General features: G+C 32.4%; 8 protein-coding genes across 8 annotated transcripts, besides 1 other annotated feature; 4 read left to right on the top strand and 4 right to left on the bottom strand. All coding sequences in view use genetic code 12, as the record gives it.

Moving 5' to 3' along the window:
* Window positions 1–45: part of a long terminal repeat ((iota-1a) Long terminal repeat (LTR); about 251 bp long, 13 copies per genome) that runs on past the window's edge.
* A 1,638-nt stretch (window positions 46–1,683) lies between these two features.
* On the top strand, window positions 1,684–2,841 carry SAM2 (methionine adenosyltransferase; the record flags this gene model as incomplete). Its single annotated transcript, XM_708698.2, has 1 exon — window positions 1,684–2,841. One exon carries the CDS (start codon window positions 1,684–1,686, stop codon window positions 2,839–2,841), a length of 1,158 nt encoding a protein of 385 aa, XP_713791.2.
* A 1,644-nt stretch (window positions 2,842–4,485) lies between these two features.
* GIN1 (chromatin-modulating protein) lies at window positions 4,486–8,190 on the top strand (the record flags this gene model as incomplete). The annotated part of the gene is made up of 1 exon (XM_708699.2): window positions 4,486–8,190. The coding sequence occupies one exon, from the start codon at window positions 4,486–4,488 to the stop codon at window positions 8,188–8,190; it is 3,705 nt and encodes a 1,234-aa protein (XP_713792.1).
* A 103-nt stretch (window positions 8,191–8,293) lies between these two features.
* Window positions 8,294–10,240, bottom strand: CAALFM_C111430WA (uncharacterized protein; the record flags this gene model as incomplete). The annotated part of the gene is made up of 1 exon (XM_708701.2): window positions 8,294–10,240. The coding sequence occupies one exon, from the start codon at window positions 10,238–10,240 to the stop codon at window positions 8,294–8,296; it is 1,947 nt and encodes a 648-aa protein (XP_713794.2).
* A 948-nt stretch (window positions 10,241–11,188) lies between these two features.
* On the bottom strand, window positions 11,189–12,265 carry KRR1 (ribosome biosynthesis protein; the record flags this gene model as incomplete). Its single annotated transcript, XM_708702.2, has 1 exon — window positions 11,189–12,265. One exon carries the CDS (start codon window positions 12,263–12,265, stop codon window positions 11,189–11,191), a length of 1,077 nt encoding a protein of 358 aa, XP_713795.1.
* Window positions 12,266–12,495: 230 nt separating this feature from the next.
* Window positions 12,496–12,837, top strand: CAALFM_C111410CA (uncharacterized protein; the record flags this gene model as incomplete). The annotated part of the gene is made up of 1 exon (XM_019475157.1): window positions 12,496–12,837. The coding sequence occupies one exon, from the start codon at window positions 12,496–12,498 to the stop codon at window positions 12,835–12,837; it is 342 nt and encodes a 113-aa protein (XP_019330702.1).
* Window positions 12,838–14,467: 1,630 nt separating this feature from the next.
* Window positions 14,468–18,517, top strand: GIN4 (protein kinase; the record flags this gene model as incomplete). Its single annotated transcript, XM_708703.2, has 1 exon — window positions 14,468–18,517. One exon carries the CDS (start codon window positions 14,468–14,470, stop codon window positions 18,515–18,517), a length of 4,050 nt encoding a protein of 1,349 aa, XP_713796.1.
* A 122-nt stretch (window positions 18,518–18,639) lies between these two features.
* On the bottom strand, window positions 18,640–19,374 carry CAALFM_C111390WA (uncharacterized protein; the record flags this gene model as incomplete). Its single annotated transcript, XM_708704.1, has 1 exon — window positions 18,640–19,374. The coding sequence occupies one exon, from the start codon at window positions 19,372–19,374 to the stop codon at window positions 18,640–18,642; it is 735 nt and encodes a 244-aa protein (XP_713797.1).
* A 531-nt stretch (window positions 19,375–19,905) lies between these two features.
* Window positions 19,906–20,709, bottom strand: NEP1 (18S rRNA pseudouridine methyltransferase; the record flags this gene model as incomplete). The annotated part of the gene is made up of 1 exon (XM_708705.2): window positions 19,906–20,709. One exon carries the CDS (start codon window positions 20,707–20,709, stop codon window positions 19,906–19,908), a length of 804 nt encoding a protein of 267 aa, XP_713798.2.
* Window positions 20,710–21,159: the final 450 nt, after the last annotated feature.

The following is a 21,159-nucleotide window of genomic DNA, read 5'->3' as shown; positions in this document are numbered from 1 at the left end:
TCGAAAGGACTGCACATAAAATATTGCAGATCCTGTTTTACAACAGTATCTTTTTTGTAATCGACCATCGAATTAAAATCGCCCATATATTGAGAGTTTGAGAGCGATTTTGCTTAGGTAAAAGGTGTCTTATAGGTTAGCTTAGAAAAGAAAATATACAAGATTAATTACTGAGGATTTTAGACTATATATGGTAGAAAAAATTACTCAGAGCAAAGTATTCTCCGTATAGAGAGTAACAAATTAGTTTATTCTCTTTAGCAACGTGTAACATTGAAAGAGCCATACTTTTTTTTTTTACCATGCTACACGCCCTACTTTTGAACACCGTCACTAAAATAAATGACTACTACACAAATCTTTTTCATAGCCATCTTAGATATGATTCAATCTACCGAGCATAGAAGTGATAGTAGTAGTCATAATAATTATATTTAAGTTAGTTAATCTCCATAAACTAATATTATTTAGAAGAGAGTCGGATTTATTTCACCATCGTTATAAATTGAATTCAAAGATGAGAATTTGATTTCTAAATCATCCAAGGTGAACTTTGATGTTCTATACGAATGTCTTACACACAAGGAGACTGTGTTTCAGTCTTTTTTACTAACAACATCAGCATATAGCATCTACATTTATAATATATATATACAATTTAGTTATCGTTTATTAATTATTTATTCATCTCGTAGGATCTAGAAACCAAATATACTTTAAATAGCTTCTTCTTCAAAGTGATAAGTGTTCAAATTTGTCTTTATGCCGAAGAGTTTACTATATAATTTATTGACAGATTTGTTACCACTTTATATTTAGTACTTTTTTATGGTGAAATTTCTTCCAAAAATGTGGAAAAATATTTAATAATCTTTAACACCACGCAAAAAAAAGGCTGTAATACGTTGGTTATAAAAGAAACAGATTAAAATGCCAAAATTTGGCCCGGTGTCAACTCTCTCGGGCAAAGTAGTATTATGGCGTTGAATTAACAGAAGTAAAATAAATTGTGATTCAGATCTACACCAAATTATTTTGATGGGTTTTGTCTTTCTGTCAAGATCCCCACATGGTAGGAATGTCGACGACGAAATAAGTCAGAGATTTGCAGTACCTGATACAAACAATCGGCGAAAGAAGAACTAACTAATAACCCTTGGTGTCGTATAATTCCTCTGTTACTCGTTTAGGCCAGAGCTGACCCAAAAAATAACGAGATTTCATGTGAAAAATATATTGTTTGTGTAATATCTCCACGTGATCTTAGATCATCTGAGAAGGCATCAATACACCAATAGTTAAAACGAGTCCCACGAGTCCTAAAAACAGTACCATAGGTGAAGTTCAGATATCCATCATTGTTAGTTAACAGCGGTTATGCAATATTGAGTTACCCAAAAAAAAAATAAAAAAACAAAAACAATAACAAAACCTATCATTAACTGTGGCCCGCATCGAGTCAAATTTTTTTGAAAAATTTTTTGACCAGTACTGTATTTTGACTTGGTAAACACAAGTAGTAGTGGTAATTGTTATACAGATTTTTTTTTTTTCATTTATAAAAAGAAAACTCTTTCCCAAAATCGGTTTTTTAGAATTTATTTTTTATATAAAGATTTCTTCTTCTTCAATTTTTCATTCATTCATTTCGAATTTATAATCAATTAAAATTTCCATTCAATCATGACTACTTCCAAGGAAACTTTCCTTTTCACTTCAGAATCCGTTGGTGAAGGTCACCCAGATAAGATTTGTGACCAAGTCTCCGATGCCATTTTAGATGCTTGTTTAGCTGTTGATCCATTGTCAAAAGTTGCTTGTGAAACTGCTGCCAAAACCGGTATGATTATGGTTTTTGGTGAAATTACCACTAAAGCTCAATTGGATTATCAAAAAATCATTAGAGACACCATTAAACACATTGGTTACGACGATTCTGAAAAAGGTTTTGATTACAAGACTTGTAACGTCTTGGTTGCAATTGAACAACAATCTCCAGATATTGCTCAAGGTTTACATTACGAAAAAGCTTTGGAAGAGTTGGGTGCTGGTGATCAAGGTATTATGTTTGGTTATGCCACCGATGAAACCGATGAAAAATTGCCATTGACCATTTTATTGGCCCACAAATTGAATGCTGCCTTGGCTTCTGCCAGAAGATCAGGTTCCTTGCCATGGTTGAGACCAGATACCAAAACCCAAGTCACCATCGAGTATGAAAAAGACGGCGGTGCAGTTATCCCAAAAAGAGTCGACACAATTGTTATTTCCACTCAACATGCTGAAGAAATCACCACCGAAAATTTGAGAAAAGAAATTATTGAACATGTCATCAAAAAAGTCATCCCAGAACATTTATTAGACGACAAAACTATCTACCACATTCAGCCATCAGGCAGATTCGTCATTGGTGGTCCCCAAGGTGATGCTGGTTTGACTGGTAGAAAGATCATTGTTGACACCTATGGTGGTTGGGGCGCACATGGTGGTGGTGCCTTCTCAGGCAAGGATTTCTCCAAAGTTGATAGGTCTGCTGCTTATGCCGCTCGGTGGGTTGCCAAGTCGTTGGTGACCGCCGGATTGGCCAAAAGGGCCTTGGTGCAGTTCTCCTATGCTATTGGGGTTGCTGAACCCACCAGCATTTATATAGACACCTATGGGACATCTAAATTGAGCACCGAAGCCCTTGTAGAAATTATCAAGAATAATTTTGACTTACGCCCTGGCGTAATTGTAAAAGAATTAGATTTGGCTCGCCCTATTTATTTTAAAACTGCTTCTTACGGACATTTTACTAACCAAGAAAATTCTTGGGAACAACCAAAAAAATTAAAATTTTAGATTTTTTATAGTTTTTTTTTTTTCTCTTATTCTTTTTTTTTATTATTATTTCAACATTTTCTTTTTTCTCTCTCTTTTTTTTTTAATGGGATCCTCAACGGATAGGTTTTTTAATAAATATTTTATTTTTTAAATAAATTTTTTTTTTTTTTGAACATATATGTAAAGCCTAACCTAAAAGCTTAACAACCTATTTAGTGGTACGAAAATTATTTTCTTTCAGGTCGACACGGTCTTATGTCTTATGTTCGCATCACTTTGAGCAGTAACATAATAAAAAAAAATTGATAAGGATAAAAATTTATATAGACAAAAATGATATTTCTATTTTGGCCCTAAAAAAAATGCAGGGTTAACATAGTTAATTCTAAGAATGCCCAAAAAATTCTGGCTAGACAAAATAAGATAGCGATAAAATAGAACTTACAAAAATGAATATTCAACAAAACAATAATAAACAATATAATAATATAACCTATACAAGAGGAATATCTAAAGTATTCCATTGCTAAGATAAATTTTGTTAGTCGTAATAAAGTGTAAATTGAACACGAAAAATAATTGTAGATACGATGGTTGCCAAATAATTGGTGACTGCTTACTTATGTAGAAGAGCGTTGGTTCAATTCAGCTACGCCATCGATAATTTTTGTAGATACCCACAATACCTCTAAATTCCTCTGGAGAACTTGTAAAAATTAACTTTGATCAAGCCCTGGAGTAATCGTAAAAAAAAAACCGTCATTGATCTAGACGTGCAACTTGCCACAGTTGATTGGTCGCACTGTCAAGACCCGATCTCAAGTAAATCCTCAACTCTCATTGATGGGGGACAAAAAAATAATAAAAGAAAGGTGATATCCAGTGATTTATATAATCTGGGGACCTGAAAAATATAAAAAAAATATTTTGGGGGGAAGAACAATACGCTAAAAAGTGGATTTGATAATTCAGTCTAAAACGTGGCAGAGTTTCGTGATCTTGGAACCGGTGTGTAGACAAAGTAGTTCGGCATGGCCATCAGGAAAGTTGACGTGAAACATTGTTTGGTGTACAGAACAGACTCCAAAGATTTTTTGAAAAATTGGTTCCAATATGCTTTTTATATAAAATGAAATATAGTCAATGGTTATGTAAGTTTTATATCCAAATTTAATCACCATACAGTGTGTTTTAGATAATAAGAATAAATTGCAAAATTATTTCTTTGTTTTTTGGCAATCTCATTTAACTAAAAGACTATTTCATCAAGAGGAGAGAAAAAAAAAACTCATCAAATCTGAAATTTCTTTTATTTACAGTGATTGTCGTTTATTCAAGAGTAATTTTTATGTTGTTTTCTTTAGCAACTAACCAAATACATTTAAGTTAACTTTACACACTATAAAATATTGCAGATCCCAATTTGTAACACTATAGGTACTTTTAATTTTTAGTAAGCTGTACACAATAAGTAACTACCTTTTCTAGAATTGGGATGCTCGCATGGCACCTGGCAGAGTTTCACGCGTTGGACAACACCCACGCAAAACGCGAAAAAAAAAAAAAACATCCAAATGTTTTCAGACCTATTAATATTTTTTTTTTTTGTTGAAAACTTACCACCATTTACAACCATTTTCTTTCTAAGCTAAACCGTACGCTATGGATTTGTTAGATGGGATAGAAGACTATTCAGCTAGTCAATTCAAGCCAACTCAAGTTAATGCTATGGCTACTACCCAACAAGACAATGAAAACTCAGATTCTGATAATACTTCTCAAACTCAACCAAACCAATCAATATTAGGATTTGATTTTAATATCACAACAATATCTAAAGCACTCAATTCGACTAATGATAACCAAGACAAGGGTGATGATGATGGTATGCCAAATCTAAGTATTTTAGATAAAGTTAAGAATAGATTGTTAGGAGGCGGTGACGCGTCGGATGAAGATGAGAACACCAATCCAGATGATGAAGTTCTGGATAAGACCCAGAAGATAGTTCATCCATCTACTGGCTCTGCATTTCAATTACTACCACAACTAGAAGTAGATGAAACTGAATTTTCCAATAATCTGTCAACACAGGTCATACCAAAGATGAAACCAACCCAAAAGATTGAGACGTTTTATGATACAGATAAAACCCAAGTCATTCCTAAACTCAATGATGTGGAAAGTTGGTTCACCTCAAAAGATCAAACTCAAGAGGATGCAGATAATGTGATATCGTCAAAACCTTTATCCAAAGAAGAACGAGAAGCTAAAATTGCTAAATTGGCCGAACAAAAACGTCGTGAAAGACTTGAAAAGGAAAGACAAGAATTGGAACAAGATTTAACTAAAGGTACCATAACTGATGAAGAAGAAGAATTGAATCAAGAAGCTAATGATACAGTTGTTTCGTCACATAATAAAAGTGATGGCTTATCTACCAAGGAGTTGGAAAAGGCTCAAGAGTTTTTGAATATTCAAAAAAGACATGTAGATATTCGACCTGAATTTCAAAAAAAAGTTGTCTTTACAAAAGATAAATTGTTATCAGAGTTTTCAGAAGAAGAGGATTGCGGTACCAACGAGAGAAAAACCACCAAAGATAAACCACCTTCATCGCCAACAGTTGAGGAAATCTTGAAATCGAGTCCATTTACATCTCCAGTGAAAGATGACCATAATGACGACAATGTTTTAGATTTATTTAAAAAACCAAGTGAAAATACTAAGAATCCATTGGAATTATATGCACAAAGATTGAAAAAACAACTTTTCAGTTCACCACAAGGTCAAACTGATACTGCAAAAAACAATACTAAACATTCTAAGAAATTAATCAATTTAGATTCTGATTCTGATATTGATCTTGCATCTTCATCTCCAACAAAGAAACCTCCAATTGCCACGAGTACTAGTATTATTGGTTCTGGATTAAAATTTTCCAATCGTGCTAAAGAATTGGATAATATTCCTGAACTCAGTAAAGAACAACGATTATTAATAAAACAAAAATTTTCGAAACGGAAATTCCAGAATTCCAAAATCAAGACTAATCAACTGAAAAATCATAATGTTAGTCATAAACAAGATAATGGGTTTATGCAAAAATTGCGTGAAAAACATATTAATCAATTGAAATTGAATAAATTAAACAATCCTGATCATTTAATTATGGAAGAATTGGAAAAAGATGAAGAAACAATGACTTCATTATTGGAAAGAGAAATGGAAAGGGTTAGAAATATTCGTAAACGAGAAAAACTACAAGAACGAGCCAAATTAGCATTATTAGAAGGGAAATTAGGGATTAAATCAAACAATGATTCCGAGAAATATGGTGATGAAATTCCTGAAAGTGATGTAGCTGATTCTGAAGTCCCTGATAGTGATTATAATATGGATAATGATGATGATGATGATGATGACGAAGATGACCTGGAGAATGAATCACCGAAAAGGGCTGAAATTAATCCTAGGAGTGATGATAGTTACATGTTTGGTGGTGGCGACAACGCCGATGGCAATGGTGAAGATGAAGGAGTAACTACTACTTTATCCACACAACCTCAACCAGTTTTCGATAATACATCTTTTGTTGATAAAACCGAAGGACTTTTCCAAAATTTACAACCAAGAACATCAAAAGAAGATTCATTTATATCCACACAAGGTGAAGAAAGTCAATTGCAAATTAGACTTCCACTGTTCCGTGACCTTACACAAGTGCCAACACAAACTCAAGTTGATCAATTCACTCAAGTTGACGAACAAGCCACTCAAGCCGATGATGTGGCAACTCAAAAGATTCTAGCTGCTACCCAAAAAATAATGGTTCCTACTCAAAAAATCAAAAATGATACTCAGATTATTAACAAACCAATGCTGCAACGTCCAGCCAATAGTAGCACGAAGAGAGATGATGATGACGTTGATGATGACGATGATGATGATATAATTACACCTGCAAATGTTCGTCGTGGTCGTAAAATGATCCGGAATAATAATATGATTAAAATCGAAGAAGACGATGAAGAAACTCCATCAAAGAATAACAATGATCATAACCCAAAAGAAGAAGAAGAAGAAGAAAATGATTCTGATGATCCAGAAGAAATACAACGTCGTATTAAAGAATATGAATTGAAAATTCGTAAACGAGAATTAAAATTACGGAAACGTAGAAAAGAAATGGAACGTAAAGGAATGAAAAATATTGTTGAAGGAGAAGCAGAAGAATCTGAAGATGAATGGAAAGGATTAGGTGGTATTGATGAAGAATTTTCCGACGTTGTTAATTCTGATGATGAAAAAATGATTGATAATAATTTTAATATTGATTTAAAAAATGATGAAATACGTTCAAAATTCATGGAAGAATATCAAATTAAAGATCAAAAAGAATTAGAAAAATTATTAGATGATATAAAGAATCATCGATTAATTAAACGAACTGGTATAAATTCAAATGGATTAGATATTGAAATTAGTGATGAAGAAGATCAATTATTAGAAGCTTATAGAAAACAAAAATTTATGGAACAACAACAACGATTATTACAAAATAAAAAATTATTTGAATTATATAAAAATGAAAAATCAAAAGCTTTTTTCAATTCAATTCAAGATACCGTTGAAGTGATAAAAATTGACGACAGTGATGATAGTGATATTGAAGTCCAGACTAATCCATTCAATAAGGGAGAAAAGAAAAATTCTGGGTCAGAAACTGATAAGGATAACCAAGGTGAAGAAGACGAAGAAGAAGAAGACTCACTAGATAAAGAAGCACCAATTAAGAAAACCATCAAAGTTGATGAAGCATTTATTAGAAAGAAATTATCATTTTTATATTCAACTACTGATGAAGATAAATATGAACGATTACAAAGAATTTCTCGTATTCAACATGGTATTTCTGATGGTGAAGAAGATATTGATGATATAAATGTTTTAAAAACAAAATCTTTCAATAATTTAACTAATAATAGATTGACTCCTCCAGTTTTAGAATCATCATCACAACCATCCAAAAAGAGGGGCCATGAAAATGACACTGATGTTGATGAAGAAGTAGATGAAGAATTTATGCCAGTTTTCAAAAAACCATCAATTGTGAAATCATTTAAATCATTTCAAGAACAACAAGGTATTAGTATTAAAGATGGTAAACATCATTTCTCTGGTGTCACAATTAGTAAACAATATAAAGTTGTTGCTGGATCTAAAGCTTCAATTACTTATATGTCGAAAAATAATAATCATAATAAAAATCAAATCAAAAATATCAAAGAAGAGAAAATTCAAAAAAGTTTGCATCTGTCAAGACGTGAAAATAGTTCATTTTTCGATGATTCAGGCTTTGAATAGATTCACATTTTTATGCATTTATAAATAACTATGTCATAAATATAGATTTACTTTATTTTTATTTACTCTCGAGTTTGAAGAAGGTGCTTAACCGAGACTTTACTTAATCTAATATACTAGACGCTAATGCATCTCTTAATGCAGAATAATCATAAGATTTGGCTACTGGATTCTTAAAAATCGAACCATCACCATGTCTTATCGTTTTTGTTTGATTTGAGCCAATTATTAATTTCGAAACAGATCCATCAGTCCTTGACGGTGGTATTCGTTTCAATTGAGCTTCATTAGGTATCAGTATAGGATTACTTTTAATCATTTTAGATTTTTTCAATTCTTTGATTTTGGGGGGTGTTATGCTAGTCTTCTTGGGAGTATCTGATATCGAATGATATAGTTTGAAAAATCCATCATTAAATGAAAATGAATGGGTTGATTCATTAGATTGTTGCGTGGTTGTTTTGGGGTTTTGCATATACGAATGTAATATTGATGAGGCAGATGGTGAAGATGATGCAAATGCACTATTTGTTATTGATGTTGAGGTGGCGCCAGGTCTATAGGAAAGTTTGTTGTTATTGGGATCAATTTTATTGTTCAATATTGCTGATGCTTGTACATCAAGAGTTGCCGTTGATATCATAGATGATGTCAATTGTTTTTCAATTGGATTATGAAACTTATATCGTTGTGTCTCTTTGACTTGAGGTGCAGGCATTAAATGAGGAAACGCTTGTTGTAAATCTTTATTCAAATCTAGTCGTGATTTTCTCAAAAAATCACTAAAATCATTATAATCAAATATATCATCATTATCGGTTCCCAGCAGTTGATGCTCTTGCTTTTCAGGAGAATAATATGAAAAGTCAGATACAATCGATACCACATCATAATTTCCATCATTAATATTATTTCGTCGTGCTTGTGGCGTTGGTGATTGTGTATATATTTCATCAAAGAAAACATCATCTTTATGATTGTAATCACTTCCTGTGTCATCTTGATAATCATGGTCATAATAGTGTTTCCCAGGTAGGTTGCTAACACTTATAAAGTGCTTTAGTCTGTTCAACCGTAGAATATCATCTTCACAATCAAATTCTTTGAGGAAATCGTTATCAGGGACTGAATTATCTTTAGTAGAAGTTGTGGGCAACGAGTTTGATCTTCCTCTCGTTGTCGCTTTGACTTCATTTAGTGGTGTTTCCGTATCTTCTGGAGAAATTTTAACAGGAGTCATGTTTCCATGTAATTCAGTTGTTCCATTCATAATATGGGAATCCAAAGTTTCATATGAATACGTTACACTATTTTGCATTCTTGAGTGATCCACTTCATGGGAATCTGATGTGATAGTGTGTTCACCAGAAGATGTGGATGAAGTGGCTACCGATGTTTCCATTGTTGATTCTTCGTATGCAATAGGGTTAATATTATATATGCTCGATAATCGATATCGTGACTTTTTCTTGGAGATAGTGGGACTGGTGGCTGATGTACACCTCATTGGCTTTAATTTCAAATTAGATATAGAAATCATCTTTTTGAGGTCAGGAGGGTTTGAATGATTGAAAAAAGGTTCTTGCACCTGTGGCTGCTCCTCAGGCTGTGGCTCTTCTGAGATATAACAGGAATGTTGTTGTGGTATGATCTCTTCTTCCTGTGTTTCCTCCTTTAGTGGTGTATTACTTGATGCTTGATCTTCAGTGTTGTATTTGTCATTTTCCTGAAGTTTACCCAATATATGCATATATTCTTGAGTAATATGCTCAAATGATTGTTGATTAGTAACTTCGTCATTATGCAATAAATTCGATTCCAAATAAAAAGCCTTTTCATGTAAATTTTTGAACTCAGTAATACTTTCATTATTTTTATTCATTAATAATCGAATATCATCTATGGTGTCGTCAAATTCGATAGTGCTTGCATTTAATGTTGTTATGGAGTTGATCAAATCATTTGAATCATTGACAACAGAAGTCAATCTGTTTGTTCGTAGTTCTATCTCATTGACAAACGAGAATATTTGATCTAGACGGGATGTCATTGTTCTAGCTTTCTTTTATCAATAAAGCATGCAAATGTGATGGGATATGTGTTTGAGTTGTTATGATTGTACGTTGAAATGGGGATAGTAGTTGTAAAAAGAAAAACTGAATTCTTTACAACCAACGGAAAAAAAAAAAACCAAAACAAAATTCAAGATGGAGAACTTCAGGAAGAAAGAAAAAAGAGAGATGCAAACTTATAATTTCAACTGTTGAATATATTTTGTAATAGATCACTCGAGAATTATAAGCATAAATATGGTTATAATGTAACCTTACTGGTCCAGATGGTTATGATCTCAAGAGTCGAAGAATACCAAGTAAATAAATATATAAACTCGTGAAATGTAAACAAAAAGTACACCACTAAATTTTCAGATTCAATACACAAAGGAGAAGAAGAAAATTTTTTTTGAAGAGATCAAATAGTTGAATTGAACAGTAAGTACAGCATCTTTACTAATAATAATAATTTGATTGATTGAAACGTCTAAAAAAGATAACTAATAATAATAATAATAGGAGGAGTCCCCATTATTACCACAAAGGTCATAATCTTCTGCCTTTCCCTCACCTCTACCCTTGGCATCAATTTATTGAAAAAACATGGGATGCATTGTCCCGCCCTAATTAGGAAAGACGATATCCCAATTCATCTAGTAAACGACATTACGACATTGTGTGTCCCAATAAAGAACAAATTAGACTTCTTTTTTAGTGCACTGAAATTTGGTAAACATTGGTGAGAATCAGAGTGTTACATTACAACAGGAGAAAGAAAAATGTCTCTCTCTCGATGTACCTCCTTTTGACTTGGCACGTGATTAGAGTAAAAAGATAAATCGAATAATGGTTGATATTCATTGATTGTAAACTACTAAAACTAATACTATTAGGTCCACTTATTGTCTTCCATACATACAAAAACCACAAATCTTATCATTTCATTAATGCTTAGATTTCTTAGGCTCAGGTGAATGGTCTTCATCATCGTGTGATCTCTTCTTCTTCTTATCCTTTTTGTCTTTCTTCTCTTTCTTGTCCTTCTTTTCCTTCTTCTCTTTCTTTTCCTTTTTCAAGAGTTTATTTTCATAAACTTCTTCTTCTGGAGCTTCAAAATCTTTAGCTCTTTCTTGTCGTTTAGTTTCACTCACTTCTTCTTGTTTCGAACGTTTTTCTTGTAATTTTTTCAATTCTTTTTCCTTTTTACCTAAGAAATATTCACCACTTTCAATTTGTAAATCAATCTTTCTAGGTTGTTGAGCAGGTGGGAATGGTGTGTATACTTTCTTTTCAACCAGTTTTTTACTAGTCTTTTTCTTTCTAGCAACATTTCTCTTTTTGAAACTTGGTAAAAATCTTGACCAATCTTCATTAGCTAATGCTGGATTTTTACTCAATTCTTGTTTAATCATTAATTCTTTAATATAATAAATCGGATGAATATTTTTCATACAATCTTCAACAACTCTTCTTACCTCTTTTAATCCTTTAAATGGACCCATGGCACTAACAGTATTACCTTGAACCAATATATAACATTTAGTTAACAATTCTAATGCCTTTAAAGTGTTACCATTAGGACCAACTAATCTTTGTCTTCTCTTGATAAATCTATCTTTATTAGCAACGAAATTACCAATTTTAATAACATCACAAGCAATATCATCTTGTAATATCTTCACCGCTTGAGGGAATGGAACTGATCTAGCTAATAATTTAATTAAATCTCTAGCTTTAATAATCATAGCTGGATCAAACGTTTTCGTAGTGGTTTTAACAGTCATTGATCCTTCAACTAAATCTAATTCACATTTAATAAAATGTTTATCTAATGCCTTAGTCACATCACTCCATATACTTCTTAAATATTGTTCACGATATTTAGGGAATAAAGTCATAAATGATGATTCTTCAGCAAAATGTAGACCTGAAGCATTATGTTCGGGTTTGAACTCTTCAAGAGCCCATTTATCTATATCTGGGGTATCCCATGGTTTATCACGATTATGAGTAGATGGCATTGTTATTGAATGTGTTCTTCTAAAGGGGGGGGGGTGTTTTAATAAAATGAGATGAGTTGTAGTGTGAGAGATTGAATAGAATTTTGTGGAAAAAAAAATTTTTTGCTTTTGAGAGGGATGAGGAGGAGAACAATTTTTTTTTTGCTACAATCAAAAGTCATCTCCAACGTAATCATAGTCATTTGCAGTTCAACGCCTACATTCAAATTACACAGATAATACCTACTACCATGGCTCTAAAGAAGAATATAAATACTAAATCAACTAATAAATCATCTTCATCAACATCAAAGATAAAAAAGAAAGCAGCCAACACTACATCATCAAAATTGAAATCAAAATCAAAGTCAACGAAAATAAAAATAGATAAGTTGAATAATGATATTTCACAATTCACAGAAGTACAGAATTTGTTAGCTACTAATGATAATAAACAAGCACCAAAGAAAACAAGAGCTTTAGATTCAATAAAAGAGGATTTACAAAAGGATGAAGAATTGAAAAAGAAAAATAAACTAGTTGAAAACGATCTCAATAAACAATTGGAATTATTAACGGAGATGGGGCTATAATTTAATTGTTGTTAATAAAGCTGGTCTTTTTGGTGGTGGTGGTGGTGAGTGGTTATTTATAGTGATAGTGATATTTGGTATAGCTTTAATATAGAAATATTGTATAATAGAGATAGCTATCCTGGGATTAAACTACCATATTTGTCAACCGGTAATTTCATACTTCTAGGAAAATTGTCATAATACTTATCTGTAGCTTCTTCCTTTTGTTGATGATGTTGGATCTGTTGCACCAATGTCAGGTTCCTTGTGTGATTTATTTTTCTCTCAATTTCAACGATAATTTGTTGCAAAAAAAGTATGGCACCACACATTTTTCTTTAGTATGTTGTCAATATTCTACAACCAATAGCAGGCTCTTAAAAGAAGGAAACGCGTTCCATTCACTATTCAAACTTACCTGAAGCAACACTACAAGTGTTTGAAGATCTTCGATTAACGGATTAAAATCATTATCGACAACCTCCACTTTTATTACACGATAGATGGATGGTAAATTGACGCGGTTGTAACAGAACGAAATTTAACTACTCATAAGAGACGTGGAAGAGTAGTAATGTCCAAACATTTGGAAATCTTCACAATAAAGTTAAAGACGTAATAACATTATGACGAGATCGGCCAATGTTATTTTTGCATTGTGATTAATGTTGAAATACAAGAAAGGTATTATGTGAACAAACTTTTTCAATCGATTGATATAACTCAAATCTTAATATTTGTATTGTGATCTATAACTTACTACAAGCAGATTAAAAATAATAAGAGTAAGTTATACATATGAAATAGTACTGTCACAAACCAGTAGGACTGTCTATGTTTTCTAAAAACCACTAGTGAATTGAATCCCAATCCTGAAATGAAAGAAAACCTAACTAATTAGATCAAATCAACTGTTACCATTATTAAATTTACGTTTAGTTTTTTTAGGTCATTTTCATTCCTAAATGGGAATAATTATTGAAGTTGTCTTCTCGTCGCCCCCCTTTCAATAATTTTTCCTTTTTTGTTTACAAATGTTTTTTTTTTTAAAAATTTTGATTGTTCGTGTTTTTGTCACATTTTGTTTTTTATGGTATTTGTCATATTATGAATTTTTGAACACACGCGTATTCTCCCTTCACATAATGAATGAGATTTTTTTTTTTACTAAGGGTGCACTACTACTAGTTATTTGTTTTGTTGTTGACGAACATTAAAGAAAAAATTTACAGTATACACAAAACACTTTACTTCTTCTGTTTTTTTTTTATTTTAGTTTATGGTTTCATAAATTATTAAAAGAAAGCAAATATTTATTGAAATAAATTTTATATTTTTGGTTTTTTTTTTCTTTGGCTTCTTTGAATTTTGCAAACCTATCCAAATTTTTTTTGAAATTTTTTCCTTCTTCTTTATTTGTTGACTTTTGAAAGTTTTATTCATCCATATTCTTCAAGTTAAAATAGTGTTCAGTATCTGTCCAATCAAGAAGAAAACTAATAAACAACATCAATTCCAACTTTGTTTACATCAAACAGAAACAAAAAACAGATAATTTATATACACCTTCATTCATTCGTTATTTTTTTCCAAGTACTACACGTCTTTATTTTTAATACATTTATCATAAACAAAACTTATATCAATAATGCCACATTCAAGACAACCTTCGATATCGTCATCGATTATGTCCCAATCAAATCATAATCATCCACAGAAGATCGGACCTTGGAAATTAGGTAAAACTTTAGGAAGAGGTGCCACCGGTAGAGTCTTATTAGCTACTCATCAAACTACTGGTCAAAAAGCTGCCGTTAAAGTAGTTTCCAAATCCGAATTACAAGACGAAGAAACCGAGAAAAATGGAGATGGATTACCATATGGTATAGAAAGAGAAATTATTATAATGAAATTATTAACTCATCCTAATGTTTTGAGATTATATGATGTATGGGAAACATCTAAGGCTCTTTATCTTGTTCTAGAATACGTTGAAGGTGGAGAATTATTTGATTTATTGGTGGAACGTGGTCCATTACCTGAAGTCGAGGCTATCAAGTATTTCCGTCAAATCATATTGGGTACGGCTTATTGTCATGCTCTTGGTATATGTCACAGAGATTTAAAACCAGAGAATTTGTTACTAGATTCTCAATTGAATGTAAAATTAGCCGATTTTGGAATGGCAGCTTTAGAAAGTAACGGCAAATTATTAGAGACTTCTTGTGGTTCACCTCATTATGCTGCTCCAGAAATCGTTAGTGGATTGAAATATCATGGAGCTGCTTCTGATGTTTGGTCTTGTGGGGTTATATTATTTGCCTTGTTGACAGGTAGATTACCCTTTGATGATGAAAATATTAGAAATTTACTTCTTAAAGTCCAGGCTGGTAACTTTGAAATGCCCGTTGATGAAGTTAGCAGAGAAGCTAGAGATTTAATTGCTAGAATGTTAGAGGTTGATCCTATGAGAAGAATATCTACTGAAAAAATCTTAAGACACCCATTGTTAACCAAATACCCAATGTCAAACGAAGATTTAATCAGTGAAAAATCATTACCACATCCACAAACTGGTTACAAATCTTTAGGGTCAGTTAGAAACATTGATAAACAGATTTTATCAAACTTGACAATTTTATGGAATGATAGACCCGAAGAGGAAATTGTTGATTGTCTTTTGAAAGATGGATCCAATCCAGAAAAAACATTCTATGCATTATTGATGAGATACAAGCATAATCAAGAAGATAACACTAATAACAATTCACCAAAGAAATCAACGAGTTTCAATAATAAAGTGGTACGCAGTGGGTCCAAATACAGTCTTAATGGAACCCCTAGAAGAAAAAGAGCCAGTCACATAAGTGTGTCAAGACCAACATCTTTCCAATACAAGTCTAATCCTGGCGCTGGTGCAACAGCAAATAGAAACTCCGTTGCCAGACATTCTGTGGCTTCCTCGGCCAACAATTCTCCTCGTAAATCACCATACAAGTCACCATACAGATCACCTTATAGATCACCATATAAATCGCCTTCTAAGAGATATTCATATAATCAATCCCCAACTAAATCTCCTTACGGAAGAAGATCAAATTCACAAAGACAATTTGAAAATGAACCATTAAAGGCAAAGCCAAGAAATATTTACAATGAGATTGTTGATGCACAAAGCAACTTTTCTCTACCTCCATCGCTTCCACCTTCCTTACCTTCAAAAGATTCTCGTTATATGATCGATGAACCCAATCAACCCCAGTTGCAACAACCTGCTTTAAGTCAAGTCCCTGAAAATCCTATTGTTGATGAATCCCCTGATTTAATGCAGTCAGCAAAAATTTCTAGTGGAAAGAGAAATTCAATAATAGGAAAGAACAACAACAACAGCAACAGCAACAAGAGAATGTCTAAGAGAAAATCAATTCGTGCATCTATGACCACGGGATTGAAAAGAAATTCCATAACCATGAAATTGTTATCTACTTATGCTAAATTATCAGGTGATGACGACTGGGAATACATGGATAAACAAACAAAAAGAACATCGGCTACTTTTGCAGCATTGTGTGACAAAATATTTAATCAAGAAGACTATGACGAAGAAGACGAACAATTAGTTGATCCTGAAGAAAAGGAAGCCAAGGAATATGAAAGGTTAATGGAATTGGAAAGAAAGAAACATGAAGCTGAGTTGAAAGCTAGAAGAGAATTAGAAAAGAAGAAAAGAAGACAAAAGAGACGTTCCATTTTGAGTTCTAAGAAATTAAGTATTATTGTCAAGAATGATGCTGATCCAAATAATAGTGAACAAGAGTTGGTCGATGAAGGTATAAAACAACCAAAACGTCAATCCAAAAACTTGACCGCTTTAAGAGCATTATCTGAAGGAAATCATGCATCTGAAGAATTGACATTGGAAGACGTTGAGAATTTGAAGAGACGATCAGCATCACAGCCGGTTCCAAAAAGAAGACAAACTCCGGTTTTGACAAGAAGACCTGTATCAAGATTAGATCCATTATGGCAAGCACACGAGAATGAACAGTTAGATAGAGCAAAAGATGCCTTGGAACAAGAATGGAGGGATTCACAAAAGAGAAGTTCTACTGTTAGTCGTAAAAAAGTCAACAGAGAGTCGATGATATCAGTTATGGATGATATTGTTGAAGAGGACCAAGGCCGTGTCAACAGGAGATCAACACGAAACACTTACTATGAAAGGGAAAGAGACTACGAATTACCAGAACCAACTGTGGAAGATTCCAACTTGACTGATGACTACATGACAGAAATCAGAAAATCAAGACTTTTGAACAGTCAGTTAAATGTTAGGGATCCACTTAATGAAAAAAGAAAATCTGAACCCAAGACTCTTATTAGCAATGTTCAAATACCGAGTGTTACTAGAAAATCAAGAAATTTCACTACTTCCAACAAAAGGTTGTCGGTATTGTCTATGTATTCAACAAAGGAATCATACCGTGATTTGAATTCTATAATTAACTCACCAGATGAAAACCCCGAACAGCATCAAAACATGAACAAGCCAGCGTTACGAACCAGTATTGCTGATCGTTTGGATAAAGCTGGATTGGCTGAACCAGAATATGAAACTGAGACTGATGGTGAAGATAAAGTGTCTGTTATTGATTTGGATGATCATTTAGCTGATAGAAGGACTTCCTATTATGATGGATCTGGAAAGAGAGCATCTAGAGCTTCAACAACTAAACGTTACAATGTTCATTCCAGTTCAGGGCAAAGACCAAAATCCAAAGTTCCTGATTTGCCAAAGAATGATTATGATGACACATTTGTCAGTAATAGTGATGAAGTTCATAAGCGTCAGTATAAATCGATGGTTTCTGATGAGTCTAGTGCATCTGATGATGTATTTGATAAGATTAAATTACCAGATGGTAAATCAACTAAATCTTCCATTGATGAATTGGCTAACGGCACGTCTACAAGTGGTCATAGAAAACCAAAGATAAGACATTCTCAACCGGGCCCAGAAATGTTGATTCCTCATTTGAATGGAGGTATTGAGTCGTCTCAACCAATGTCTAAAGTTCGTGGTAACAATTCAAGTGGTCATGATGATAGTGTTCCACCACCACCGCCAGCTCACAAGGTGAATAAAAAACCATTGGATGATAAGACGAATTTCCCTCCACCAGAAGTGGATCCAAAAAGAAAAGGTTCATTTTTTAGAAAACTTTCTTGGGGATCCAAAAAAACCATTGAAAATAATACAAACGCCGCCACTAATACCACGACTCAACAACAATTACCAAGTCCTGCTGAATCAAAAGAGGAGAAACCAAAAAGTTCATTTTTCAGATGGTTTTCGTCATCTAATACTCCATCTGCTGCTGAAATTAGAAAATTCAACACTATTTTACCCAAACATGAAATGTCTACTGCTTTATTTGCTTTATTGAATTCTTGGTCTAATTTTGGTTTGAAAGATTTACGGAATGATCAAGTTGGATATTATATTACTGGTGCTATTTCTAAACATAATTCTTTTAATTTAAAGAGTTGTAAATTTAGAATTAAGATTAATCAAAGAGATTTTAATCAAAAATCAGAAATTGTTTGTGTTAGAGTGAAAGGATCTAAAGTTACAACTGATACTTTATTTTCTGAAATTGAAAAGGTCTTACTCAAAGAAGGTGTTTTAGATAAATAAAGAGGATAATCAAATTTGAGAACAATGATGCATTATTTATGAATTTTTTTTTTCAGTATACTAATTTGGCTTGTTTTATTTCTTATGTATATTATATAACTATGATAATTTTAAACTACAATTCATTTTTGCAAATCTTCTTCATTAATAGTTTCCAATCTCTTTGTAGTTTTGTCAGGTATATAAGTAGGTCCAACAGTATCAGTAAAGCTTCCAACCCCCCATTGAGTAAACATGCTAATAAAAGCAGTTGCCAACGCAATCTCCGGATCAATATTTTTATTATCAACTAAAACTTCAAAATCCAATTTGAATTGTCTCATTAATTTAACTTTAGCGACTCGAAATCTTTTCTCTTCCAATCCACCATTAGGATTAATTACTTTTTCCAAACATTTAGTTGATGATGATGTCCATGAATATTTACAACCATCATTAAGATAAAATGATCTATACCTTCCATTTATCCCCCAATCAGCAAAAATCAGTCGATGGTTAAAATCAGACTTATTATGGAAATTTATTGATCGATCAATTAATCCAATTTTTAAAGTTGCCAACTCTTGACGTTGAGGGTAATTTAACATTCTCCAAATGGGATTAAATGTACTTAATCTTTCAAATGAATAAACTTGATCACCATTACCATTGAAAACTTTAACAGTACGATTTTTATCTTTGCGATCTTGACGAACGAAAAATACTATTGATGAAGAAGGATTTAATGGTGTTATTGAAGCATTTGAGAAATTCAAGTCTAAAACTTCAGCAAGATTAAACAGTTCTAAAACTACTGATCCCAATGTTAATGATGTAGTTAATCCTCGAACCGTAGTAGTTTGTAATATATTATTCATTGAAATTGCAAGCGATTCAAAAACAGGAGAACTGTAGGAATTGAGATATATCTGGTAGTTTGTAGTCCTGAAGTATGTTAATTTTTTTTTAAAAAATTAGCTAAAGATTGATGTAAAGCAAAGAACAATTTAGGCCAAACAAGCCAATATAATAGTAGTAAAACAAAGAGTTTGAATAGGAAAGAAACCCCCCCAAAAAAAAGAAGTGGTAGTAGAATATCATTGTTTACAATATTTTATTGAATTTGTATGGGTGTGAAAAATATAGAGGAAATAATTTGAATAATCATTTGATTGCGAAAAAAGAATAAACTGCACCGAGTATTTTAGTATGCTGTGAGAAGAAGTCTTACTCATCATCATCATTATACAAACAACTACAAACAAAACCTGAGGTTTGAAAACTTTAATAATAATTTACAATGATATTTAGTTTGTACAAAACACAATACTTTCGATTGAATATATACGACGTAAAACCTCTAGCTTTGCATCTTCGAAAATTTTTTTAAAAAACAGTGACACTCCTCTTTAATAGATACCCCAAACGTCTTCACAACCATGGCAAAATTTAGAACATGCTACTGAAGCGGATAATGGATAATCAGAAAGACCAATTTTTTCATCAACAAATTCATCAGCAAAATTATCTTTACCTCTAGCCATTGCCCCAACAAAAACACATATACTTTCATTTTCATCTAAAGTAGTCACATAATCTTGAACACGTTTAAGTTCAGCATCAAATGATAAGGTAACTTTACGACATTTAGTTGGTAAATGATCTGTGATGGGGTTTTTAATAACTTTCAACAATACTTCCTTGGAATTTTCTGAACGAATACTTAATTTATGTAATAATTGTACCATTAATCCAGAAAATCTTTTAAAAGTTCTTGGAATTCTAACACTTGGATTAACCTCTATTAAAACACCTCTGGCAGTTTGAATATAAACTTGTAGTCTACCAGCTTTATTGATTGGTGAATCTAATAATGTCAATAAGCATTGATGTGTGATATCTGGTCTTGCCTCAGCTATATCTCTCCCCATTTTTCTTAATAATCCTTGATGATCATCACAGTTTAACAAGGCAAATCTATCCCCACCTGGTCCCCCAGAATTCATCTTATATGTTTCTAAGCATGCTTGAGATAAAACGACAATTAATCTTTGAGTAGTCTTGTCACGAGATGTGAGTGCTGTAGGTTGAACTGGAACTAATGATGCTGGTGGGACTGATGATTTGTTGGCTGAGGTGGATTTACTTTTAGAATCCAGCTGAGTGGTTTCATTTTTTTTAGGTTCACTTGTACCGTTTTTTAATTCAGACATTGTTATTAATAAAGGGTTTTCTATATAAAAAAGGGAGGTAAGGGAATAGTCAATTAAAAACAATCAGTTTCGAAGGGATGACTGCAAGTCGGTATTTGCTAAAAAATTTTTATAAAATTTTTGATTTTCAGATTTTTTTTTTATTGCGTGCCCTGGCAGCTAAATTTTTCAATGAGTATTATTTCAAAAATAACTTCTTCAGTACTGTGCGATACACCAAGAAGTTAGATGAATCATAACAGTTTCAATTGAGCACAGGTAGTATTTGAAGATATTTAGGAGAGGATATGATATTTCAAACAAATCTCAATTGTAGTTATTGCATTAAGCAAGTAAACAATGTGTTTTACTTCTTTTCTAGAACCTATTGAGGTGTAGTATTTTTGTTTGCAACACAGATTTTAGATAACAGATTTATTTAATAGAACAAGAACAGAAAAAAATATTGAC

The sequence above is a fragment of the Candida albicans genome, chromosome 1, assembly GCF_000182965.3.
Source record: "Candida albicans SC5314 chromosome 1, complete sequence".
Classification (NCBI taxonomy): domain Eukaryota; kingdom Fungi; phylum Ascomycota; class Pichiomycetes; order Serinales; family Debaryomycetaceae; genus Candida; species Candida albicans.
Note: the sequence above shows the minus strand (reverse complement) of the source record. Positions and strands in the feature narration are given on the sequence as shown.